This window comes from Macaca mulatta, chromosome 14 (genome assembly GCF_049350105.2).
Source record: "Macaca mulatta isolate MMU2019108-1 chromosome 14, T2T-MMU8v2.0, whole genome shotgun sequence".
NCBI lineage: Eukaryota > Metazoa > Chordata > Mammalia > Primates > Cercopithecidae > Macaca > Macaca mulatta.
In genome coordinates, this window is record NC_133419.1 from 132443298 (window position 1) to 132471263 (window position 27966).

Genomic DNA, 27966 nt, shown 5'->3' on the forward strand with positions numbered 1-27966 from the left:
GTCCTACACATACATATTTATGTATTTGTTTGCCTGTATTATATCAAGATGTAGAAATACGAACTTCATCCCAGGGTAGAGTAATGGCATGGATTATTACAGCAAAATGTTTTTTCTCTCTATGAGGTGGGTTTCTGAACAGAAGCAAGAGCATCCAAGGGGCAGAGTTAGAGCTAACATCTTCCTGATTTTGCAGACAAATGACCCCTATTGAAAAGGCAGTGGGATTACAGAGGTTGAAGTCCTTAGGACTAGAATGGAAGTATGTGTACCTAGAGTGTCCCTCTAGCTGAGGCTGGAGCTGCCAGGGGCACCCCCTACCCACGAGTTCTCTGAGCCTGATTGAATGAGGTCTTGTTCTATTTCTATGAAGATCTTTTGGAGATTGTGCAAAAAGTCCATCTAGGGGAGCGAAGCAACTAATGGAGTCTGGTATATGATAGAAGTGGCAGTCACCATTGCATAGCTTATGGTATCTGGTCACTTGAGTTTCATGAATATCACCTGCATTCTTGCTTTGGGAAGGGAAGTCACGGTAAGGTGCCAGATGCCAAGAGAGCAAAAGCTACAACGTAACGAGGCCTTGCGGTTGAGCCTCAGAGGATATGGCAAGGCTATGGCTATTGGGAACTACAGGAATAGACAATTCCTGGTGAGAATAAATTAGAAACAGTGGTGTCAGAACTCTCTTGCCAGCCCTGGCTCTGAGGAAAGGATGGATGTGAAGAAACCAGGCATGTCAGGAGATATTGCTAAGCGCTATAAATAAATCCTGGACAGCACATCAGGGTTGGTTTTTACAGCAAACAGTTATGCTGTTTACCACGAATTGATTGAACTCTGAATTATCTCAATCACAATAGCATTCATTTGCAGAGCGATTAGTAATTCACTAAGTGCTTTCAATTATACCTACATATTTTATTTGATCCCAAATCCCTGTAGGAAGAGCTTAGGTCTGAGAACAGCCACTTTCAGGCTCAGTGGCTTTGAGAACGTCATTAGAGGGGTAAAACCTCAGTTTCCTGGATTAAAAGGAAGAGTAGATGGGAAGCCCTTATTAGATCTTCAACAAATATTTGTTTTCTCCCATGAGGAATAATATTAAAAAGTCATATTTCCTATATTTTTACTTTTGTTCTCTTCTTCATGAAATCATGTAATGAATTAGATTAATTGACTCCTTTCTCGTTGTGACGTTATTTCAAGTTTTGAGGATCTTTGGCTCATGTACATTTTGGCTGTCAGTTTTCAGGGACACCTTATTAGAGAATCTGCAATGTGCCTGACATTCTGCATGGTGGTTTTGGATTAGTTGTGTAACCTCTCCGAGCTTCAGTTTCTCGACTACACAGTGGGGGATCATGCCTTAGGGGTTACAGTGAGGATTTACAAGGGAGCAGCAAATGTGGAACACCTGGCAAAGTGCTCAGCGTAGGTGTTCAGTGTTTCTTCGCTTCCCACCCCATCTCTCCTCCCTTCGTGAACTGGTCCCTTAAGAGCGAGGCTTGGCGGTGGAGGGCAATAAAGCCAGTCGTGTACACCCAACCCAAAGCATGCACCGCCGTACATGGAAAACACGCACAGCTGGGAAACAGCTGGCTCTGTCTGGATGGCAGGTCCACATCATGATCACCAATACGTCCCTTATGTTTCCATGTTAAAAAATTGATGAAGAGACACTTCTTAGTAATTTCTTGTATGTGACCCACATAATGGGGCACTTATGATTATAGGTAGTTGCTGTGAAATTCAATTTTTACCATTATGCCCCGAAGCCAAGAAGCATGGAATGAGGAAAGAATGGTGTGGACCTCACTCTCGTATGTCTCCATCAGGAGTGACTAAAACTGGGTCAAGAGGCAGAGCTCATAAGGACTTCTTCCACATTTCAGTTGATCCTGAAAGGAACAAGTTCCAATCTTCAGAACCACTGGTTTATGACTAATCCCGAATAAATCACTAGGTTTTCTTCCCAGGGCTTCAGGATTTTCTAGCAAACATGAAGGGTTTTACTACGGAAGGAGAGAGAAGGAATGAGATGTAACAAGTGACAAAAGGGTTCTGGTGAAGAGAATAATAATCCACCGAGGTTATGCCAGTAAGGAGCGTTCCACATTTTCAAGCTCTCATTTGGAATTCTGAATGTCCGTAATCTGACTCTTCCCTTCTTGAAAAGCATGGCAGCAAGCGCATTGCTGGCAAAAGAATGGGGTCCTGTTGCACAGCACATCCTAGCCTGGGGCCTGAGTCCTCATTTAAAGATGCTGTTTGTCCTCAAACTGTGAGCACATCAGCAGGGGGTGCTGTCCATCCCGACGTCCAAACCAAAACAGTCCCCTACTGCACTAAAAATCTCTATTTCTCTTCATATTGGTCTCTAGAGGTACATATTTTTAGTAACACTAAGAAATGACATTTGATTAATGCTTTATGTATAAAAAGTGATTTTTTTTAACATTTTAATCTGATCCACAGAACATCTATTTTGAGGAGAAAAGATAGGTATTGATATATAATGAATATAATCAGAGACTCAAATGATTACCATGCGCTTATACAGCTAGTAACCGTGGGGTGTGGGCTTAAAACCTCGGGTTCTGATATGAAGCTTAGGGTTCTTTTTTATTAAAAGAGACCTTAGGGATCCCACATTGCTGGATGTATATTCTATCATACAAATATTTTGGAAGGAAGGAAGGAACGTAGGGAAGGAAGGGAAGGAAGGGAAGGGAAGGAGGGAGGAAGGGAGGAGAAGAATGAGGATTAAATATTTTTGCAAATGTGGGAAGATCCAAAAATATATTTATTAAACTTCCCATCTAGTCTTGTGGCAAAGAATAACACCGTATAGGTGGCAATGGGGAGTACTCCCTTTGTTAACTATACCATGGGCATACAGATGTTCTCGTGGATATGTGAAAGGAACAGGACCTCCTATGTGTGGTGCATTCAGCAAAACCCAGGGGCCACTGGGTTGGGATCTGCATTTTACTGGACTGAACTCTGTGTGATGAAAACGTAGTTGGAATCATATATAACCTTCATTTAGGTGCCACATTCACCACTTGTCAGCTGGGCAACCTTGAGCACATTACTAAAATGCTACTAATCCTTAGTTTCTTCATCTGGCAATTGGAGTAACAATAGTACTGCCCCATAGGATTCTTACACAGGATACAATTATCTAGTAATGCATTCAAGATTCATCCCTGCAAAGATTCTAATGCATAGTAGTTGCACAGTGTGTAGGTGTCCACAAATATATAGGTATTGGTGTTTGTTTATTCTTCATGTATATTCCTGTGATTCCATGTGCATTTGCTATTTTTCTAACCCATATTATTTCTGTTTAAAAAAACACTTTGCAGTGGCTCATGCCTGTAATCCCAGCACTTTGGGAAGCCAAGGTGGGTGGTTCACAACGAGGTCAGGAGATCGAGACCATCCTGGCTAATATGGTGAATCCCTGTCTCTAGTAAAATACAAAAAAAAAAAAAAAAAAAAAAAATTAGCCGGGTGTGGTGGTAGGTGCCTGTAGTCCCAGCTACTCTGGAGGCTGAGGCAGGAGAATGGCATGAACCCGGGAGGCAGAGCTTGCAGTGAGCCTAGATCGCGCCACTGCACTCCAGCCTGGGCAACAGAGCGAGACTCTGTCTCCAAAAAAAAAAAAAAAAAAACACTGCAATTTTCAGCTGTATGTCCTTGAACAAGTTCCTTGACTCCTCTAAGTATCAGTGTCCTCATCTGTAAAGTGTGGGAAATAATTAGGATGACCAATGCATCCCAATTTGCCTGAAATGCTTTTGGTTTCAGCAGTGAAAGTTTTATGTCTCAAGAAACCCTCCAATTCCAGGTAGGCCTGGGCAGTTGGCTGCCTTAGAGAGAATATCTATTTGTGGGGTTCATACAGTGAAAAATAAAATAAAGGTATGATAGCCAAACACCTGTTATACAGCAGGTATTTAATAAATGGTAATTATCAACATCATTATGTTCACTAACAGTCCTTGGGAGTAATTTAAAGATCTTCAGGAAATTCAGTCATTTCAGTTTATTTGCATTTGCATACAGCCTTGAGAGAACATAGTAATTCATTCGCTCAAAAAATTGTTGAACACAAACGATGCCAGGCATTATGATATGTGCTGACCATTTCAGTGAACAGGACACCAACAGAGCTTACATTGTACTTAGGAGAGGCAGACAGTTATGTAGCAAGCCAGGCAGGCTGGGGGTTCTCTTGTAGAAAGGGGGTTTGAGGAAGGCTTCTGTGAGGAGCTGAAATTGAAAGAATTAGACAGAACCAGTGTGAGTAGCAGGAGAAAGGCAAGTGTGAAGGACTGAGTCAAAGGTGGGCTTGAGGCATTTGAAGAGGACAGGTGGCCAGCAGGGTGTGAAAGGGAGAATGCTGTGGGAAGAGCATGGAGAGGGAGGTGGCGTCCAGAGTGTGCAGGGCCTTTGAGACCAAATAAGGAATTTGCTTGCTTGCTCCATGACACATTCATCTCTCCATTCAGTCTGGATGAGAGAAGGGAAGTCCTAACCACGCACATTTGCCACAGCCTGAATCCCACCTGAACCACTCAACTGTGCCTAGGCTTTGCTTGGCCCTTGGGAAAACGTGGATTTTTCTCAAAACCAGCACCCACTTGGTTGCATCTTTCCAACCTTTCCGATCTGGGTTGGACATTCATGCACCAGGCTGTTCTCATAGGCCTTGGTGTCTCTGCGCGTGATCTGGAAGCCAGAAAGGTTAAGAGTGCTCCAGATTTGTCCCGTTAATTATGTAAAGACAAAGGTCCCTAAAGAGGCCTTAGCAGTGAAGCAGCCCTTGCTGGGAGAACTGCCCTGAGGAGATATGGGCATCTCCAATCTTCAGGACAGGAGAGGCAGGAGGGGAAGCTCCACTGCCAGCCAAGGAAGCCATCAGGGATCTGTAGATCTGCATGTGCTGTGCAGTTACCTGGTCCAAGTGGCGTATGTGCATTCTCAGCCCCACAGGACTGCACAGTGCTTAATAAAGCATCCTAATTTGGATTTAATAGGATATCCACTGTGTGCTAAAAACAGCAAATTGCTATTTATTAATGACATAATTATTAAAACTCAACACCTGGGCAGTGGAAGCTGAACCAAGAGTAGGGTAGTTCCTCAGAATACTGTTTTAATAATTATCTTATTTAATTATTTACACGTTTGAATTAAAATTCAATAAGAGCCAGATTAAACATTAACATAATGTATTAAACGTGGAACTGTATCAAAACAGCATGGCTCCCTTGGCTTCTGTCTTTCTTCCTAAATGTATCCTAACCAGTCCTTGGTCTTTCTGTTTCTGTAATTGGTATATTTTCTAGATTCAGCTCTCAGAAGCCAGGAGGCACCACATACATGCCTGTGGGGAAAAGCCGATGACCTTTTCAAAGGACTCAACCACTCTTAGCAGGTCTAATTTACTATTGGCACATCAGTTCTCACCCCTCTGCTCTTTACCTTTCATGTGGATTCTCAAACTGGGATCTTGCCCAGACCTCCGATCCTCTGATTCCAACTGCTAACGTAATAGTAATATTCTTCCTGGATGTCCCTTATCATCTCACCATCAGCAAGTCTAAGACAGAATTAATCACACTATTGTTCTCCCCAAAAGTAGTTCCCCCTGGAAGGTCTAGGATCTCCCTGTGCAGCCATCCAGATGCTACTGAACAGAATGGCATTCCTGCTTGACCCCATCTCCCTGGTCGTCCTCCTAGCAAGCATTTGTGCATTTTTCCTGGGCATTGCTCTCCAATCCATCCCTTGCTTTTCATCTTTTCAGAGCCAACAGTTTAATCCAGGCTTTGAACATCACTGTCTATTGATTTCTGTGACTCCAGTTTCTGTCTATTTTACTCCATCTGACACAGTGTTAACAGATTCTTTTCTTCAAAATAATTTTTTTTTTAAATTACAATATTCTTTTAAAAAAATTCAAATGCTTGCCACTGCCTGTAGGATAGAGCTAAAATCTAGGCGCTAGGCATTCAGGCACTTCCATCGTATGGCTCTCGTTCACTTCATGATCTTCTATCCCATTTTTCATTGATTCTGTCAAAATTTATGGACTGTCCATTCTGTGTTGACACTGCATATATGTGTTTGCCAAGCACATACAATATTAAAACTCAGTCATTGAGCACTTCACATTGCCAGGAACTGTTCTCAATGCATTTCATAAGTTACTCCTATGTCTTTGAAAGAGTCTTTATGAGGTTCAGACAATTATTAGCTCCATTTTATAAATGTGGAGAGCAAGACACGGGCAGGTGAAGTAACTTGGCCAAAGTTGCCCAGTTAGAACACAGTAAAGCCAGATCTCAGCCCCTGCTCTGCGTTGCCTCTTGTAGTCAGTAGACATTGTACTTCCTCAGTTCATGGATTTCTGCCTTCCCATCTGTGCCCATGCAATTCTGTCCCATTTGACACAGCTTCACTTTTTCTGCCTAGATGCCTGTTTCTCATTCATTGATACCTAAAATAAACTCCAATTTGAGGTGAAGCCATCTCTGAAACTCTCACTAGCTGTTATCCTCCCTCCTAGTAACTCATAGCACTTGAAATTTGTACTATTCATTCACAGTCAATCATACACAATTTTCCAACATATTTTGCCTTATTATTCAACTCTCTGGAATGTTTATATGCCTAGTTTCCCGAAACATTGTAAGTTCATAGGGGGCCAGGCAAATTGGTATGTGTCCGTGTGTTCTTCATATACCTAGCACACCATTGTGTAACAGTAGGTGTTCACAAAATGTTCATTGAATGACTTTTGGCCCAGCCTCTAAAGCAAGGGTCTCCAAACCTCAGGCCATGCATTGGTAATGCTCTGTTGCCTGTTAGGAACCAGGCTGCACAGCAGGAGGTGAGCGGCTGGTGGGTGAGTGAGTGAAGCCTTCTTTTGTATTTACAGCCACTCTCCATTGCTGGTAATACTGCCTGAGCTCTGCCTCCTGTCAGATCAGTGGCAGCATTGATAGGAGCATGAACCCTTATTGTGAACTGCCTGTGCGAGGGATCTAGGTTGTGCACTTCTTGTGAAAATCTAATGCCTGATGATCTATCACTATCTCCCATCACCCCCAGATGGGACCCTCTAGTTGCAGGAAAACAAGCTCAGGGTTTCCACTGATTCTACATTATGGTGAGTTGTATAATTATTTCATTATATATTGCAATATTACAATGTAATAATAATAGAAATACCATTGTATTATATACCGTAATAAATGTAATGTGATTGAATCATCCTGAAACCATTCCTTCCCCCATCCCCAGTTCATGGAAAAAATTATCTTCCATGAAACCTGTCCCTGGTGCCAACAAGGTTGGGGACTATACCTCTAAAGTAGACTTCTTCCATTAACAATTATGCCTGGCCATAAAATGTCTTACTAATAGTGCTTGCCTTATATTGTCTCCTTTGCCTAGGATATCTTTCCTCCTTTTCTCTCCAGATATGATTAATTTTTACTTACTCCTGGGGCTTAACTTAGGTATCACATATCTAAAAAGCCTCTTGTGACATCCATGTCAAGGTTGGCTTAGATGTCTATCCTCTGTGTCCCCATAACACCTGATTCACCATTCTGTGTCACCATACATTAGAATATTAGGCTTCTGCATCTGTTTTTATATCTTGAGGCTGTGAACTCCTTGAGGAAAAGTATGGTATCTTACTTAGTTTATGTCTCTAGTGCTTAGCACAATGCTGGTGTATGGAAAGTGATCAATGAATATTGAAGAAGGAGTGAATGAATGAAAATAAGCAAAACAATCCTAGTATGTTTCTAACAGTCTGAATGATGAGAAGTCAGATACAGAATGTATCCATGGAAACAATATAAAAATACAAGTAGCCCTATCTCACACTTGGTCAGAAGCTTCCTTATGAGGATGGCTTAACTAAAACCACAGTGCACCCTAATCAATTCAATGTAGTCTTGAATACTGACAATGAGACGTTGCCACCTAGAAAATCATATTTTGACTCCCATAGCATCTTAGGCATATGCCAATTTGTTTTTGATCATTGGGATTGCTCCCCTGGTCAAACCACCTCATCTCTATGCCATGAATGGTCTGTCTTTCTCACTCACCCACGGGCAGTTTGCCTCCTTCAAACTGTATTCTTAGGCAGAATTTAAAGGACAGCAAGCACTTCTCCAACTTCTACCTCAGGAGTTGGATGGTTTCCAATTATTAGTGGGGGGAGACAATTCTAGATGATTCTTCCAAGCATGAGGTGCAATTGTCTTATTTAATATACTTACTGCACTGACAGCTCTGGCCCAAACCACCTTCTATCCTACTTGGGGACTGTCCATTGTTCTCTAGTGTATGATTAGCAGATTAGCTATCATGTAGGAAGCCAGGAAAATGAACTCACAGTAAGCCCTTCCAAAGCAAGAGTAATTCATTACCCGGCCTGATTTCCACTTAAAATGTACTTTAAGTACACTTCCAACTACAAACCCTAAATCACCCTGTGTTCACAAAGTCCATCATTTTTTATTTTATTGCATGGCGTTGGCGTGACATAATCCCTTGCAGAGCTTCTCGGAGTGCCTTACAGATCAATAAATTACTTACCTGCACAGTTGAAGCAGTGTCTGCAAGGCCAGCACAGACATTCTGCAGGCAGCCTGTCCTCCAGGAAGCAAGCTAGGCTGCGCGGGTGCCAAAAGTGAGCAGGGGCGGGGCCCAGCAGATGTATGGATTGGTGTTGGGGGGTGGAGGGGGAAGTGGCTGGTGTGTGAGATGGGAATGCTCTAGTTAAAACTCTGAATAAAACACATCAAAGTGTCTATTTTTGCAATGATCAGTTTAAATGATTCCAGAACTAAGAGAATTTAGAAGTTTGTACCCTTCAGGCAATCAGCAAATCAAATGCTCAGTCATTAACTCATCAATTACCTTTCTGTCCTGGAAGGCTCGATGTAGCTTTTAAAATGACACAACCATAAATTGCAATGTTATGGCTTAAAAGTCCCAGATTATAGAGCTAGCGTTCTGTCTCCTCCAACCCTTGTCCATGTCCGCTCTCCATTATTTCTGTCCCACCAAATGCTTATGGGAGTGCAATTAAATGTGTGTGTGTGTGTGTGTGCGTGCGCGCGTGTGTGGAGACACACACACTGCCTCTCTATCTGAAGCTCAATGAGGATGGAAATCTAAAAATGATTAACTGGTGCTTACTCTGTGTAACATCCCCTAGTTAGGACAGCAAAAACTTAAAAAGTTAAGTGAGGATCTTGTTTAATATCTTATATTAATGTAATTTATAGTATAAAAGGAAAGGTGGGACACATGTTACATAAGAGTTTACTTTAAATGCCATACAGGAGACACTACAGTGCTGTGGAATCCCCAGGAAGGAGAGGTCATATCCTCTTGAGGATCACCTGGACAGCCTTATCAAAGGGGTGGTAATTCTCTCAGATCTTGCATAATGTTAACAGATGTGGATAGGCACAGAGAAGGGTGTGAGCACTGAAGTCAGCAACAAGGGCATGGGGATAAGGAGACAGCTCAGTGCAGCACAGATAAGTACAGCACATGCTTATTAATGATGAACGTTTCAGTTGGGTGGATGCAGGACATACATGGAAGGTAACACTGGAGAAGACAAGAGGAAGAAGGCTAAGATATCTTTATAATACCCCGTTTTCATGAAGGAAAAGATCCAACACAACTAGGAATGATTGAGTAATGGTTCAAGTAGAGGAAAGACCAGCATTAAAATTTGCAAACCCATCTGATTTGAGTGTGAGGGCGCCACCCTGACCTCGCAACAAGCAATAAAGTCATCGCGCAGCTTCCCTGGGATCTCCAGCAGGCCAGATCACATTGTAAGCCAGGTGGATGGTGTGCTCTAGAATTGCACAGCATGGTGACTCTGAGGAGTACTTATTCAAGGCAAGAATATAACATGAAGAAACAGAAGAGTGCTGGATGGAGGGGACACTTAACTTGCCAAGAACTAAGAAGTCAAAACCAGCATCAGTAGGATTGAAGGAATATCTGCCAATGACCCAGCTCTGAGGTTATTATGGACATGTTGCACGCAGGTTGGGAAGGTGGTTCCCTTGAATAACCATTATGACTCAATTCTGTAAATATTTGTTGAGCTCTTAGTGTGGATACAAATATAAGTAACACATCGTTCAGGTCATCAGAAAGCTCATGGCCTAGTGGGTGATGCTAAGCACATAACCATAGCTTAGTGAAATACGTGTCTAGAATTGGAGTTTGGAAGCTCAATAAATGACATCTTTACTCCAGTCACTTGAATGCTAAAACACATAAGACAGATAAGTAGACACATGGAACCAAATATCACATGTTTATTAGTAGTAAAGCCGAGACTGGAGAATTAGGCCCAGATGTGCAGCAACGATGAGGTTCCATGACTGGACCCCAGAAAGAAACAGGCACACACATGCAATGGCTGGATGTTCCACAGGCCCTATCCAGTCCTTGTGCATCGCTGCACGAGAGAGAGAGAGAGAGAGAGAGAGAGAGAGAGAGAGAGAAAGAAGTTGTGGCTAACTGAGGTTTTATTCGATTCCCCACCAGGTGTATAGAATGTGCTCTGGGCACATGGATGAAGAAGCAGCAATTTGAGGTGTCCAAAAGGACAGAGAAGTGTAGAGGGTAGGGAAAGTTTCAACAAAGAAAGTGGCATTTGCTTTGGGCCTTAAGGATGGCTGAGAGTGCACTTTGGGAGGCTGAGGCTGGTGAATTGCTTGAGCTCAGGAGTTTGAGACCAGTCTGGGCACATGGCAAAACCTTGTCTCTATAAAAAAAAAAATAAAAATTAACCAGGAATGGTGGCACATGCCTGAAGTCCCAGCTACTTGGACTGAGGTGGGATTGCTTGAGCAGGGGAGGTCGAGGCTTCAGTGAGCCATATTTGTACCACTGCACTCCAGCCTGGGTGACAAAGTAGGACCCTGTCTCAAAATAAAAATAAAAATGAGGATGGTTGGGAGTTGTCCAGGAAGGATATAAGGAACAATATGGACCCAAATCCTTACTGCCCAGACAGGGTATGATGTTCTGGGGACAACAAGGGAGTCAGCAGAGGTGGGATCAGTGGGGATGGCCATGGAAATATAGGCTGATGCTTGATTCTGCATGGCCTCATGCCTAGAAGGAGTCGAGTTATGACCAGGTGGCCATGGGGAGCCATTGGAGCTGTTTAGACAGAGATGTGATATGGTCAGAATTGCATTCTTTCAAGACGTCGCTGAATTCAGTGTGGAGGATGGCTTGTGGATATGTGTTGGAGGTGGGTGGGGGTGAGTAGATACAGGAAGAGGGTGGAGGCTAGGAGAATAGCTATTGCAGTGTTGCAGTCGAATTTATTCCCATTCGGACTCCCTGACTTTGTGTTTAAATAAAAGGAAATCAAAGCTAAATTCAAGGTAAGACTTTTTTTTGATATTTAATGTAATTCCTCTAATTTCTCATCATTAACTTACGATAGTCCATATATTTTACTTTCTGAGCTGTTCTGCCAACTACCATGTGAAGACAACTAAGAAATGTTTCAGCAGGATTTTTATTTTCATTCTGTCTTGTCTCCACAGTATCTCCCAAAATTGTAGAGATTTCTTCAGATATCTCCATTAATGAAGGAAACAATATCAGCCTCACCTGCATAGCAACGGGTAGACCAGAGCCTACAGTTACTTGGAGACACATCTCCCCCAAAGGTAAGAGAACAGTTTGGTGCATTGCATCAGGAGGATAAATGGGGGAATTTGGGGCCCTTGGTAGGAGGTTATGGGTGCTGATACCTCCTCCAAAGGAGTCTACGTTTTGATGGCTTGATGGTAATATACTCATGGCTGTGCAGAGAATACTGATGTTCTCTGCAAAACAGGCATATCCTCTAAGATCTCAGAATTCATACCTCAGTATGTCTCCAGTCCCTTGGAAATTAATCCCTGTTGTCTCCGGGTGAAATGGTGGTAGGTGTTCTGGGTGGACGTTACATGTTGTTTGATGATGGAACGAAGCTTTAGTGGCAGTTGTTCAGCTGGTTGTTTTAAAAGAGAGAAAACACATAATGATGGGTGGGCTTTAAATGGTCACATTCCTAAAAGGAGACTGTCCAAGTCTGTGCCTCTGCAGCCTTGCCAAAAATCTGCTCACGAGCTGTTTTTGTGGTTTTGTTGTTGTTTTACTCTGACTGATCCTAGAGAACAAATATAACTTAATATGTGACTAAATTGCAAAAATTTACTTTATCTGAAGCTCAGATGTTATGTAGACCAAAGTGTTGTTTTGTGCTTTCATGGATTGAACATTAAAACCTTTAGAATTTGAGACAAGATGTCATTTATTATTAAGCTAGCTCTTATTTGGGAACAAAAAAGATAAAAATATTTCATTCTTAAATATTTATGGAGTGCTTGCCATAGTCCAGCCTCTCTTCCAGGCACTGGGGGTTACAGCAATAAGCCAAAGAGGTGAAGTTTTCACTCTTATGAGCTCACATTCTCATGAGACAGATGATAAAAAAAAGAGTATGCAATATAACAGGTGGTATTAAGGGTGAGAAAATAGAACAGGATGTGTTGACAGAATGACAAGAGCTTTCTTCAGAGAAGGGCTCTGAAAAGAAGATATTTGTGCAGAGAGATGAATAGTGGTCCTTAATTGTGTTGCTTATTGCTGATTAATGTGAAATGTGTGTATGTGATTATGTATGTATATATATGCAGGTGTGCACAGATGGATGAAAGTGTGTGATTGGCATGAAAAACGCCTATTAGGGGCTGCTTTTGGCCTCAACTGCCATGGAAGGGAAAAGTGGGAAACAGAGTTGGGCAAGTTGGAAGCTGGCTTGTGAGGCAGTGCAGTGGGACATCTCAGCTGAGCCTATGGGGAGCTCTGAAGCTAGGATTGCCCTTCAGAAGCTTCCCTTATTGAGGTGGTGGAGCTAGTCCTCTACACTGGCACAACAGTGCAAATATAGGCTGATCCCCAAACAGGTGTGACTATGGGCCAGGCGTCTCTCTTCACATGAGACGCAGGGGGCGGACCACCGAGGGCCGTCCACCAGCAGCAGGTCCTTCTGTGAGGCTCCCGAAGGTGGCTGTGCATGACAGTGTCCACTATACTTCAACATTTTAATAAATCAGAGTAAGACTATGAAAGGGCCCCAAATACCAAATTCCAGACAGTGACAGTTGGCCCTGATGAATGTTCTCAGAGAAGGCGTGACATTTTCAGTTGTGTGTGGCCTGAATTCCTGGGAGCTGTCCTGGGCCACCATTCTTGACACTGTCACTGTGAACAAGGGGTCTGTGAAAGCTATTCACATGTCTGCCAATCTCTCCATTTGAAATGACCTCACGTGTGGACTGGCCCAAAACTGGGGAGGAAGCTTCAGTTGTGCATGAGATCATTAGTGATGGAGAATGGCCCTGGGCCCTTCTGAAGGAGAGACCATTCAGACAGATGCACGCTAAGTCTGCAGTGTGCACCATTCATCACAGCCTGATGTGAGTCCCCAGTGCTAGCGGATGCCAGCCCAGTCTGTGCCTTTGGAGTCTGCAGAACATTCATTATCAGGGTAGGCTTCCTGTGCCTGATGTCAAGAGGCTCTGTCTACTGTTTGATGTCTCTTCTCATTCCCTCCTCCGGCCAGTTCTTTGTCCTTTACTGGGTGTTTCTTCCCCTGCTTCTCCTGCATGCATCTGCTTTTTGTCCTGCCATTTTATGCCTATAACTTCCCTATAAGTTATTTTTGTTGTTGTTCTTTGCTTTGGCTTTCTCTTGCAGCCTCTGAAATGTTTCTGCTTTGATTTCATTCTTTTCCACATTCTCTCTCCCCTCCTTGCAATTGTTTGTTGTCTTCCCCTCTGACGTTTGGGCCTCTTGGGTTTGTCTGGCTGATGTTCACAGGGCTGTGTGTTAGAGTCTTTTGTCTCCCCTTTTGTGGCCATCGAACAGATTCATTTCCCCAGGGAACTTTTGCCTGAGCCTGAGCCAGGTGTCCCATTTTACTGAGGTTTTAGCTGCTATGGAAACAGAAGATGGATCAAGGAAAGAGAAGCAGGACAATCAGAATCTACCTGTGGATTAATTTACATAAACAGCAATTTCCGGATCTCAGGTCCAGTTTAGCTATCCCAGATTCAAACTGATGAGACATGCCAAGCAATAACAAATCACCTCGGAACTCACCAGGGTGCCATTTCCCAGTGACTGATTATTTGGTGATCAGAGATGTCACTGGACTGCGCCCAATATGAACTGAAGCTGGAGACCCTGAGCAGTCAGGCCTTCATCTTTCCCCAGTAGTATTTCCTCAAGGAGGCTTATGCTAAATAAACCAGGATAGGCTTGGCGTTCCTTGGAGAAGAAGATGTGCACCTTAGCAGAGGCTCCAAAGAAAGAGTTCTATTGTCATCTTTTGTGTCATTCTTCGAGGGTAGATCACATTTCCATCAAGATCTTTCTTACATGCAAACCTGCCAAATCACTGGATGAAGAGCTGATCAGGGCTAAGCTCTTTCCGCAACTCTGATGACTTCATTGCATTTTTTCTCTCCAGACTGATTTGTTTGTTCTGTACATTTCTTAAAAGTCCTTTTTTCCTTCGTTATCACTCATATGGTGTTGCTTGAGATAAACTTATATCAATCTCTTTAGATTGTGTATGTCTAGTCCTGACTACCATGTGGAAAGGAGTACAGAAATGTTAAGGGCTTTTTTAGACATGGCTCATACACTTTGATATAGGGCAGCTTAGGAGTGACCATCAGGTGGAAAAGGAGATGGAGGGCCCTGTGTAGTATTTTATATCAGATGGAGAAAATGTCAGTTGTCCATGTCCAGTACAGAGAGGGAGGTGGTGCCTACAAAGCCACCTCTTGGCACTTTCATTGATTGTTTGAAATAATTTCCATATATTATTACTGGCAGTATGCCTTTGTAGTTTCCTTCCTGAATTTGTCAGAATTCAAAGAGGAAGTGCACTAACTTTTTTTTTTTATTAATTATAATTATACTTTAAGTTCTAGGGTTACATGTGCACAATGTGCAGGTTTGTTACATATGTATACATGTGCCATGTTGGTGTGCTACACCCATTAACTCGCCATTTATATTAGGTATATCTCCTAGTGCTATCCATCCCCCCTCCCCCCCTCCCCACAATAGGCCCCAGTGTGTGATGTTCCCCTTCCTGTGTCCAAGTGATCTCATTGTTCAATTCCCACCAATGAGTGAGAACATGTGGTGTTTGGTTTTCTGTTCTTGCGATAGTTTGCTGAGAATGATGGTTTCCAGCTGCATCCATGTCCCTACAAAGGACACAAACTCATCCTTTTTTATGGCTGCATAGTATTCCATGGTGTATATGTGCCACATTTTCTTAATCCAGTCTGTCACTGATGGACATTTGGGTTGATTCCAAGTCTTTGCTATTGTGAATAGTGCTGCAATAAACATATGTGTGCATGCATCTTTATAGCAGCATGAATTATAATCCTTTGGGTATATACCCAGTAATGGGATGGCTGGGTCATATGGTATTTCTAGTTCTAGATCCTTGAGGAATTGCCACCTGTTTTCCACAATGGTTGAACTAGTTTACAATCCCACCAACAGTGTAAAAGTGTTCCTGTTTCTCCACATCCTCTCCAGAACCTGTTGTTTCTTGATTTTTTAATGATTGCCATCCTAACTGGTATGAGATGGTATCTCATTGTGGTTTTGATTTGCATTTCTCTGATGGCGAGTGATGATGAGCATTTTTTCGTGTGTCTGTTGGCTGTATGAATGTTTTCTTTTGAGAAGTGTCAGTTCATAGCCTTTGCCCACTTTTTGATGGGGTTGTTTGTTTTTTTCATGTAAATTTGTTTGAGTTCTTTGTAGCTTCTGGATATTAGCCCTTTGTCAGATGAGTAGATTTTTTTAGCACAGCCCTTAAACTCTCAGCTTTCTGTCTCCACTAGAACAACGTTAATGCTATCTGTTTCTCCTGAGTCTTCGCTAAGTAAATGGAAACATGATCTCTTTCAATATACCCCAAAACATGCTGTGTAGGACCTTACTCTTCATAGAAAAGCATTCTGAAAGCCTTATTGTTATGTTACCGGTTTCTGTTGGATTGTAAGAGCTTTAAAGACAAGGCTAGGATTCCTACATTGCCACATTCCTGGGATCCCAAAATGAAACTCAGGTGAAAGAGTGAGTCTTGTTACTGTGGGTGTTACTATCCATTTGCAGTCAGGGATCACTGAGTGTCCTAATGGAGCTCCCCTCTTGGGTGCACTTACCTTCACCTTTCTCTCATCAAACAAGACACTGACAATAAAAACCTCATCTAGGCTACCCAGAGAACACGTTATACTGAGATATCGGTAGGGGAGTTCAGCAAAGCCCTGCGAGCTGTTCACAGAAATGTCCTCATTTCCAGTTTATTAGCAATGTTCCTGTTCCATGAGCTCTTTGAGATCAGAGTTTGCATCTCACTTCTCTTTGATTCTCTCTTTCTAGCACAATGCCTAGCATCTAGGAAGTATTTAAGAAATATTGGTCAGTTCAGTGAAAAAGCACTGATATTTGCCAATGCCCCAAAGGGGCATGCCTGTTCTCCCAGTTCAAAGACTATCTCGATCCTTGAGGAGTTCTCCTTCACTTTGATGTTGGCATGGAGACCTGGAGTGTTTCCTGCTGGAGAGTCTCCAGGACATTTTCTCTGGTCTTCACAGGGTCTCCAAGTCTTTTCTGAAGTCCCCTTGAGGGGACCCTGCTGTGGCAGGACTCGACTTGTCCTTGAAGAAGAAAATCCTTTTCAAGTTTCCTTTTGCAAAAAGAGAGGAGGCTCACAGGTGACTTGGACAGTGGTTCATCCATGAGCTCCCTTCTGCTGCCATGGCTGACTCATTGCAATCTCTCTTCATCTGGCCCTTCTAGTGGGCGTCTGGCCCTTTTGGTGCCTTGCTCTTCCAAGTATTTTGTGTCTAAACCCCGGATGACTCCCAACCATGATTTCCTAAGGCAATCCTGATATCACAAGGGGGATATTAGTTCAACTGTATGTGAAAATTTGCCATTCCTTATAGGTTAGCCAAAGAAAAAGGAAAAGAAAAAAATCAATCAGTAGAAAAAAGAAAAGTATTTTAAATTCAGTTCCACTCTTGTGCCTCTTTTCAATCTCTCTCTCTCTCTCTCTCTCTCTCTCTCTCTCTCTCGGTGTGTGTGTGTGTGTGTGTGTGTGTGTGTGTGTGTGTGTGTCTTTCTCAGATTCTCTCTTTCTCTCTTTTTCCTTCCCTCTCTCTCCCTCCTGGTGTATGAATTAAGGTGGATTAGAGATCAAAAGAGATCTTCCCTAGGGTCACATAAAGACCCTGGGAGCAGAATTAGAGCAGAGCCTTAATGTCTGTTGGATTCCAAACCAAGTCCTTGTTCTGCAAGCCTTTCTCTTTACCCAACGTGAAGTGCGTACATCTGCATGCCCTACTCTCCATACCAGCAGGGCTCAGTAACCTTCCTCAGCTGCCAGATCTCTTCCTTCCCACCTCAGTTCTCCTGTTCTACTTGAAGAGGTCCAGTGGACATTTGGCTGCTCTGTTCCTTTTTTCTAGAGTTTTAAAGGGACCAAGTTGATGAGGGCAAAGTGACCCTTGGATAAGAGCTCTTCTCCTGGCCAATGCCCTGAGCCCATGCTCCCTCTCCCCTCCCGCAATACCCTCACCCCACCATACATCCACCTATTTTCCTATTTGTCAGCACTGACAAGGCCTTCTCCCCAGCCAAGCAGGACACTAAAGCACTAATTGGCACTAGAGGTATCACAGCTTGAGTTCAACCAGAGCTGGCAGGCTCCATGACTCCAGTGACAGCTCTGTGAAAAAGTGTCAGGAGCAGAGCTCTGGCGTGCCATCGGCTGACTGCAGCACCCTGGCACTAATGAGCAGACTGTCAGCACCAGCATCCGGGGCCCCATGTGGCACTGAGATCATTAGAATGGCAGAGGAGAAAGACTTCCTCAGCAAAGAGGAGCTGGGGAGGGGAGAAGAGGACAAAACGGAACTAAAGATGTCACCTTACCCACAGAGGGCAACCACCCAACACGAAAGGACTGAGAAGAAAAAGGGAGAAAGAGAGAAAGCAAAAGGTTTTTAAAAATCCATCTATGCCAATTCTAGACAACTCTTGGAATCTCCTTTTGGTTGGGTTGCCCTGTCAGTAATCAATATGGGCTGTAAATCCTTGCAATAATCCAAGAAGGGGCCTCAGTGATTAAATTAACTCTTTAGTCTTGGCTGTGCTATGAAATCTGGAAGTCGTCCAAGTCTCTGGGGGACAGGGACCTACGGAGTACGGCAAGACTGGAGATCTTCGTCTTTTCGCTATTTGTCAGGGCAGGCTCTCTACCTAGGGTATCTCCTGCAGTGCCAGCTGCCTGCCTGTCTTCTGCTAGAGTATCAGAATCCAGAAGAGGCAATTAATAGAAGGAGTTTTCCCTCTGTTATTCCTTCCCAGAGGGAGGTAGGGGAACTAGTCAGTGTGTCCACTCTGTATCTGCTTCCTGAGGCCAAGTATGAATTATCCATCTTGTTCATTCTTCTGCTTCAGGACCAGAACTGGGCCTTCAGGTCTGAGCAGTAAGCAATGCCTGGCTCTTCTCTGAGGCTTCGGCTACTAACAATGACTGCATTTCCATGAGCAAAGGCAGCAATGTGTCTGAAAGAGATAGGCTTTGAAGGCAGGTCCAAGGGGATTTGTATTCCCTTGCACTACTCACTGGCTGCGTCATGCTAGGGTAGTGATAACCCTCTCTGAAGATGTGCCTCTTTATTAATTTCATTCTTGCTTCTTGGCATGAACCCTAGCATTTTCATGATTTGGTTCTGGACCCCGTTTGCTCCACACACCACAGTCACACCAACAACTTGACATTCTCCACATACTAGATGTCTTCGCCTTTGCACAGCCCATTTGTTCTCCTTGCATCATCCCCCCTACTTCTTTTGGTTTGAGTTCTACCCTTGTTTCAAGACCATACTCAAATGCTACCAGTTTGAAGGCCTCTTGTGACTTTCTTTAGGCAGGGTGATTCACCCATTTCTTTGAGATCCCACAGCACTTTGCATCCTTTTCCAATTGTGGCACCTCTTACAGGTACTCAAAGGCCTCTGACTACTCCTGTCATGCCAGGGATCATGGCAGCCAGGGACCGCCCTAACACCATTTTGTTTTATTTTTAGTGTCTGGTAAAGCACCAGTTGTTTTGGGGTCTTGTAAATGATTGTGGAATGAGAAAGTATCTGATACTGTAGATGTAATTTTCAGTCCCTTTCTAAAATTAAGTCTCTCTTAAGTTAAGTGTATATTATAGTATTAAATGTAATATAATATAATGTATCTCTTTGCATCAATTTTGACTGTGGATCATCTCATATTTCCCAAGCCAATCAAGGGAATTCATAAGAAAAGGCCCTCCCCCGCACTGTCTTCCTCATCTGTACTCAAGTCTGAGCTTTAGACTCTATGAAATAGAGATAATAATACCTTCCCACATGGATATGGCAAGGATTAAACATGTGCACCAATGGAAAGCTCCTGGCCCCATCACAACACATAGTACGTGTCCAATAATGATAGCTTGCAGACCTTTAGCCAGCCCCCTCCTCTTCACTCACACCCATGAGAAAAGAACAGAAGGGAAGGAAACTCAAGTTATTTTTTTCTGAAAAGATTGAATCTTTATAAAAACTCAACTCAGTCCATTGCCAGAATGGATAGATATTCAAAGGTGCTTAATCAGCACCACTCTCATCTCCACCATTTTCTAATTAACATAGGTGCGTGATTAAAATTCCCAGTACCCAAGAAGCTATCCCAGGAGGGCCAAGTAATTGCCATTGCAAAAGATATTACAGTAGTCACTGATGGTGGGAGAACAAAAAATAATTGCATCATAATGGAAAGTGGCCAGCTTCCTGTTCAGAGTAACTGTGAAACATACAGCATTAGGTCCAATCTATGCAGAAAAAAAAAGCGATTAATTATCACCAAGATAAACCAGTGGCACAACCTCCAGTTGGGGAAAAGTGTCCAGAAACTCCTTACGCAAGTGGTTTAAACATAGACAGGCAGACCAAGGTGGGAGAGAAAAAAACCAGGAAGACATTTGTAGATCACTCTTTAACTCTGTCATTCTCTTTAACTGTAAAATTACTGCTAGATAGATACAGTTAGGGTAAAATTTGCCAGTGTCAATAAGGGTTTTTGTAAGTTTAATATTTATGATCTGGTTTAAAGCATTATTATAGCTGTGTAACTTCCTACTTCAAAGAAGAGAGAAATCATAAAAAGACTAGTGGGGAAATTAATGAGTTCAATGTGCTGAATTGAGAACATATGAAATCAAGCCTCATTCTAGAAACCAAGGGCAGGAGTGCATACCACAGACACTGTTTGTGGTTTTACCCAATTATTTTAAAACCCTTGAAAAATATTGTAGAATCAGATGTCTGCTGAATTCAGACATTGCTAACAGCATCCTCCCCCACACTCTCCAGAGGCTTAAGCTATTTATGCCTGTACTTGGTGACCGTTACCATGCAGAACTGTTTTGATGGAACAAATAAAGGAAACATAATAGCAAGGAGATTGTATCATCCTCCCCACAGAAGCCAACCAGCCATAGCTCAGTAAGATGCAAAGTCTCATTAAAACGGTAGCCCCTACAGGGCAGGAGACCCCATCTCTCAACCAGCGCCCATAAGAGTCAGCACCCTGGGGAGTATGAGAAGGTCCTTAGTGGGACGTCTCACTGCCCGTCACAACCAGGGGACCTCCTCGAGTCATCCTGCTGTAGACCAGCTACAGGCTTGGGGAGTTTCTTGTGTAGGGCCCTCCAAGCACTGCCAAGCAAGCTGGGATAAACTTTCCAATGAAAATGTCCTTATCACTAGGTCCTCGGGTGTATTGTTCTGACTTTGTGCCTACTTTTTGATCCTGAGTCTTGTTTTGACCTGTGACAACTGCCTTTCTCCTGGAGTCTAAATAACAGTAGAGGCAGTATCATTCAATCATTACAACAGCTAACAGTTGGTGGATGCGTAAGAATGTGGGGGGCTCTCTTCTAAAAACATTCACGCATAGTAATATCTATTCTTCACAACTAGGCGAGACAGATCATCTTATTGGCCCACCTTATCAATGAGAAAACTTAATATGTTTTCCCATTTGAATGAGGCTTAGGGAGATCAGGCTAATGGGCCCAGGTTACACAGTGCCACATTGCAGACGTGGGTTCCAAGCCAGGCAGTCGGTCTGTCCCCAGAGTGCAGGGGCTTCATTGCTGTGCTGGGTAGTGGAGTTCTCAAAGAGCAGTCTCTGGACCATTGCATCAACCAGCATCACCTAGTTCATGCCCCAGCCTTACCAAATTAGAGATATAAGGGTGGGGTCCACCTCATATCTCTTGATTTGTCAAAATCAAGCCTGATTTTGACAAATCCTCCAGGTGATTGTGGTGCACGCTCAAGTTTGAGAACTGCTGCTGTGTAAATGTGCTCTGTGCCCAGCAATCTTCTTCATCAGCATTATGTTACTTAATTCTCATGGAGGTCCAAATAAGTAGGCATTATTTTTATTTTAGAGATGAAGACATGAAAATCAGGGGGCAGGAGGAGGAATTTGCCCACAAATACTAAGTAGCAAAGGTGAAATTCAAATCCAAGTCTTTTTGACTCAGAAATCCATATTGTTAATGTATATTGATTTCCTGCTTGATTTGTAGCCCACTGCTTCATCTTGCTCTCTGGGACATGTCTATTATGTGGTTTCATCCCACCTCCCAGCTTGGGGGACCCAATCCTTGGGTTGTGCACACTCACAGCATTCTTACAAATTTACCCGCACCTATGTCCTCGCACTGGACTCCAGGCTCTGCTGTGTGCCTGGTCTCTGCATATTCCACCCTCCCCAGCAACCTCAGGCTCCTTCCAGTAGGTCTGGAGATGAGCACCTCAGTGCAAAGGACAGAGCCCTAGCGTGGAGATCGGACCTCTTCCTCACTGGCAGCTGAGCTCTTCCAACTGAGTCAGCCTTTCTCTTTCCTCTCTTCCATCTGGATGGCCGTGGCACACAGGACAGACACAGCCTCCCTCTGACCTGTGTTTTCCTTATGTTAAATACTATCACTCACTCAAATAATGCTGTGTCTTGTGCATTGATTTTTATTATAAGACTGTTTTATACCTTAACAGCTTTACACATGAAAAGAAATTGCCAGATTCCAGGGTCTGTGTGTGCTTTCTTATCCGAGTCTGTTCAGGTTCCCCACCTGTCCTTCTGGGAGTTGGCATTCTTCCTCTTCCTAGCTGTGTAAAGTGCTTTTCTCTCCAGAACCAGGACAGTTGAAAGGGATTGAGCAGAGCATCATCTCAGTTCCTCTAAGATCAAGGCCCCAGCCTGCTACCTGGCCCTCCAAATACCATGGCACAGCCACAGCCTGCCTATTGTGCTAGAACCCCGAGTCCTAAAGATGTGGTCCCTTCCCTGGGAGGCTCATCTTGCCCCTTATTCTACCCAGCAGTGGTGGGTTCTTCTCTGCTTACTGCCCTCCCAGCCACACACCCCACCCTGAAAAACAAACTCCTTTTCCTCCTTCTAACCCAGAGTTAAACAGAATGACTTTGGACTTTACAGTTCTTCCATAATAGATTCAGGACTCCCCCTGTTTAACTGATTTGTGGCCAGGGAGGCGGTTCCTCCCCTAATTCCTTGCATCACTGCCTCGCCCTTTATGGAGTGCTTTGCTGAGGTGACTGTGGTTGAAGATATCTGGCCAGTTATCTGCATGATAGAAAAAGACAAATGGCTTTCTCCCTCATTGATTTATTTATTTCGACACATACCAGTCCAGAAAAGGATTTAAGCAGGGAAAATCGTATGGATTTTGTCCCCAGGAAAACCTTTTGGTAAAGCAATTTTGATTAACTTGTTTGTTCAGTAATTGTTTACTGAGCACCTACTGTGTGCGGGGCAACTCTCTGAGGTACTAGAGATCTGTGAGTGAACAAAGCAGACCAAAGCCCTGGCCTCCCAGTGCTTGTATGCTAGTGGGAGGGAGAGAAAATCAGCCCATGGATAAAGAAGCCTTGTAATATGTTTTATAGTAATTGCTTTAGGGTAAGAGGCAAAGAGATGATCAGGCGTGTGTTTGAGGGATTGTAGTCTTAAATAGAGTGGGTAGAATGGATTCATGAAGGAGATACCTCATAAAAGGGGGGCAGACATTTGGATAGCTCTGCAGGAGTACTCCTGGCAGGGTTCACAGTGACTACAAAGGCATGGCATCAGGACCCAGCCGGCACGCTCAAGGAGCATCAACATAGCTACATGGCAACAGAACCTATTTAAAACCTTCCATGTCTGCACTAGACTCTAAGCTTCATGAGGGCAGGAAGCATGCCTATCCTTGCTCACTGCTGTGTGCACCAATATTTAGCACCAATTTGCCTCTCAGATTATACGCATTCAATACATATTTGTTTAAAAAATAAGTGAATACAATAAACATGAGTTTATAGTTTGAGTACTTGAGCAAGCATGCCGGAAAGACACGAGTTTCGAGTGAGAAATGGCAGTCCCTTAATTAGTGATTTCAAAGAATGACAAGTTCAGGCCAGTGTCGGGGGTAGCTTATGGCTGAGGCAGAGGGGAAGGCCCATGACAGGAAGAGGCCAAGTAGGTGACGGCGCAGGTGTCTGAGGACTCATCACAAGGAGCGTTACAGTCACCCCAGGTAATGGCTGAGGCTAGTCACAAGTCGGGCTGTGAGCCAAGTGTCAAAGCCCTCAATGAATCTTGAGGGACTCAGGATATCAGTCATTGGCAGAAAAGAAGAGAGGGCGGAGCAACATTGCCAGGTGACAGGAGCTTCAGACCAGCAGGAGCAGGGCTATTCAATCAAAGTGTGAAAGAGAAAAGGTCTTCACCTGAGGAGGATCCTCCACTACGAGGAGGATCATAGCCCCAACCTCTGCATGCCAAAACAAACAACTCAGCAATGTCTTGAGAAAGCTACTGAGGAGGCACTGCCTTCAGGAAACAGCTGGGTTTCAATACATGAAGGCAGTTCAGGGAGCGCTCTGCCTGAAGGCTGATGGTCTCAGGGAGCATCTTGCTTATGTTGTAGGTGTTCCAGAGAGCCCAGTGGATGGGTGTGGAAGATGGAGGAGAGTGAGAGATTGGCCAGAAGGGGGAATTATTTTCTACTAGGGGAATGAACAGGCTGGAGAGCCTGATGATGTTGGGGGGGCAGGAAGGGATGCACATGCCTGTGCGCACCCTGGCAATCAGAGATGAGTTGTGTTGATGTTAATCCCACGTGTTCCCAGTGGAAGGTGGTGAAACCTCACCTCACAGATTTCAGCTGCAACCTGTGTCTGTAGCAGGGCAGAAACTCCTTTTCTTCCTGCCCCGAAGGTACAGCGGTGGTAGTAAGTGGGTAGCTGTCCATAGGCCAAGTCTTCCTGTGGTCCAGAGTAAGAAGACCAATCTTCAGGAAGACAGTAAAAGGTCAAGGGGAGAGGTCATGAGATAGTGGGAGTGGAGAAGAGAGAGTGGGGCTTAGAGATATGTTGGGGGCCAAACGGCCAGAACCTGATGCTTGGTCCAATGTGGGATGGGAGTGAGGGTGGAGGACAGGCTGAGAAGGTCTACCAGGTTTCTGGTTTGGCCTCTCTTATTGCCTATTTGAGAGAACTAGGGGTTCTCTGTCCAGCTTTTCTCCTGTGTGGCAATAGGTAGGGTATTATGGACTAGCTGATGTCTGATTTATTTCTGCCTAGTGATCCATGTGGGTTAGCTCTCTTTTCTACAAAAATGATCATAATAACTCCAGACTCATTTTTTTAAGAGAAGAGGGATTTATAAGATTGAACAGAAATGATAGAATAGAGCAGATATATGATAAATAGGCAGAATGAATCATCTTTTATTCAACAGATATTTATTGAGTAGCTAAAGCACGACAGTGTGTACTTAGGTGCTGCAGATTACATGGTGAATTCAGCCTTTGCCTCATCAGGCTGCAGTATGGGAGTGTAGGCAATATTCAATAAATAAATATGCAACTCCATGCCAGGAAGAGATAGTGCCATGGAGAAAAAAAAAAAAAAAAAGACATGGGTGAAGAAAGCCAGGAGGACCTGCTTTCATTAGAGAGTGACTTTAGTGCTACGAGAAAGCCGGCTCAACACGGAGCCTAGAGACCCAAGCGAGATGAGACAGCAAGGGGTTGTATGAAGAGAGGGTGTTCCAGGCAGAGGTACCTGCAAATCTGAGGCCATGAGTGGGGAATGCATTTGGTGTGTATGAAGAACAGCAAGAATTGTGATGCTCAGGGAAGTGATGTAGGATGCAGTGACGAGAGCCCCTATAGTCAGTTCATGCATGAACATGAAAACCATGTGCAAAGCTGTGGGACTTTTTCTAATAAAAATACACCAGCACATTTTAAGCAGGAGAGCAAAATAATTTAATAAATGTTTTCTTTTTTACCTTTTTTATTTAAATTTATTTTTATTATACTTTAAGTTCTGGGATACATGTGCAGAACGTGCAGGTTTGTTACATAGGTATACAGGTGCCATGGTGGTTTGCTGCACCCATCAAACCGTCATCTACATTAGGTATTTCTCCTAATGCTCTCCCTCCCCTAGCCCGTCACCCCCTGACAGGCCCTGGTGTGTGATGTTCCCCTCCCGGTGTCCATGTGTTCTATTGTTCAACTCCCACTTATGAGTGAGAACCTACAGTGTTTGGTGCCGCACTTTCTTTATCCAGTCTATCATTGATGGGCATTTGGGTTGGTTCCAAGTCTTTGTTATTGTGAACAGTTCACAATAACGAAGTGTGCATATGTCTTTATAGTAGAATGATTTATAATCCTTTGAGAATATACCTAGAAATGGGATTGCTGGGTCAAACGGTATTTCTGGTTCTAGATCCCTGAGGAATCGTCACACTATCTTGCACAATGGTTGAACTAATTTACACTCTCACTAACAATGTAGAAGCGTTCCTATTCTCCACATCCTCTATAGCATCTGTTGTTTCCTGACATTTTTATGATTGCTATTCTAACTGCCGTGAGATGATATCTCATTGTGGTTTTGATTTGCATTCCTCTAATAACCAGTGTTGATGAGGTTTTTTTATATGTTTTTTGGCTGCATAAATGTCTTCTTTAGAGAAGTGTCTGTTCATATCCTTCGCCCACTTTTTGATGGGATTGTTTGTTTTTCTTTCTTGAAAATTTGTTTAAGTTGTTTGTAGATTCTGGATATTAGTCCTTAAAGAATTATTTTAACCATGAAGAGAAAGATGGAGGGGAGGGGGAATAAAGATAGCAGTGGCTATACCAGTTAGAATACTGTTGATTTCATCCATTAAGAATTGATGATGTCATGGACTGCTGTGGTAAGATTTACAATGATAAGACTATGTTTAATCTAGAATATATTCTGAAACTAAGCTAGAAAGTTCATTGATTGGTTAGATACAGTTTGTGAGAAAGAGCTCGGAATTAAGACTGACTATAAGATTTGTGGCCTGGGCTGCTGGTGTATACTGTACTGGTAATATACTGTTCTTGGCCATCAAGAACTCCAAGAAAAGCAGGCTTGTGGTAGGAAGGACTTTGGTCCTTTAGATATACAAATGAAAATGTGAGTAGATAGTTGGTTATGCCAGGGAACTAGAAAAATGCATATAGGAATCCTAACCATACAGGTGGTGTTTAGAGCCAAAGGCTGGCTATCCCATATGCAGAGTGAAGGCAGACAACAGCTCTGTGGGCCAGGAACAGTGGCACTCCAATAGTTCAGTGTCAGGAAAAGGATGATCTAGCAAAGACAATTGGGAGATGAGAAGAAAATCTCAAAACCAATTCAAGGAGAATGTTTCATAAAGAGCAGGTGTGATTACAGCACAAGTGTTGTTTGAAAGTCCAGGGAGATGAGGACTGAGATTTGGCAAAATGCACTTATACGCATGAGACATTGGAAAGAAGGGTTCCGATGAAGACAGTAGATAAAAGATTAATTAGAAAGAGGGAGAATGGGTTAAAAAAGTTGAGATAGTAATTAATTTTGCTGAGAAGTTTCACTACAAAGAGAAGCAGAATATGGAGGGTCAGTGGTTGGAGGAGACTGTGAGTTCAGGATTTTTTTCTCTAAAGTCCAATCAGCAGCCTAATATCCCTTGATCCTTTACTGGCTATTATTGCCGTGTAATTACTTGTCTCAGTGTTCTCAGTTGTTCCTCCTCCTCAGATAAAATAGGGAAAGAGTTAGCCAAGATTGGCCTCTGCTTGCTGAGCAATCTATACATTTTGATCTTCAGCCAAATGACCTCAAAATTTTTATGTGTGACTTTTGGGTGCTCTGGGAATTTGGAACGAAAGTCACTATGTTGCTAAAGCAATTGACTGTGGCTGACACTGGGTGCGTTGTCTGGAAGTGAGACTATCTGCTGCCAGCCCTAATGAGGATTCCACTGGGGATTGATAGTTGTGGCACTTACGGGAAACATTGCTTGGAGTGGGAACCAGCTTATAAGAAGGGGCAGGGGACACAGAATGATTTCTGCTCATCCCCAGTCCCTCCCCAAGGACCAGGGAAGAAGTTCTCAAAGTCTGGCTTTTACTTAACCCTGCATGACCAGATGCTCACCTGAAGCAGGGGCACATTAATGTATCTTTTTTCAAAAAAGATGCCAGAGCAGGAATCAAGTTAGCCTTTTGAAGCTACCCCTCTGGCCCACACACGAGTGTCCAAGTGAAGTCCCCTCCTTGTCCAGGACAAGCTCTGTAGGGAGTGGAAGTGCAGGGGCAACCGAACGCCACAGTAATGTGGACAAACACTGCCCACA

At 43.4% G+C, this 27966-nt stretch overlaps 1 protein-coding gene across 8 annotated transcripts in view; it reads left to right on the forward strand.

Annotated features, from left to right (window-relative positions):
* Nucleotides 1–27966, forward strand: part of NTM (neurotrimin) — a 966287-nt gene that overhangs the window by 829122 nt on the left and 109199 nt on the right. For all 8 annotated transcript variants that reach the window (XR_013404437.1, XM_015116137.3, XM_015116141.3 and 5 more), the window contains one exon: nucleotides 11637–11762. Coding sequence is in view for 7 of the 8 variants with exons in the window: in XM_015116137.3 (XP_014971623.1) it covers nucleotides 11637–11762 (126 nt within the window). In the remaining variant the exon portion in view is untranslated. The remainder of the gene's footprint in view (nucleotides 1–11636; nucleotides 11763–27966) is intronic.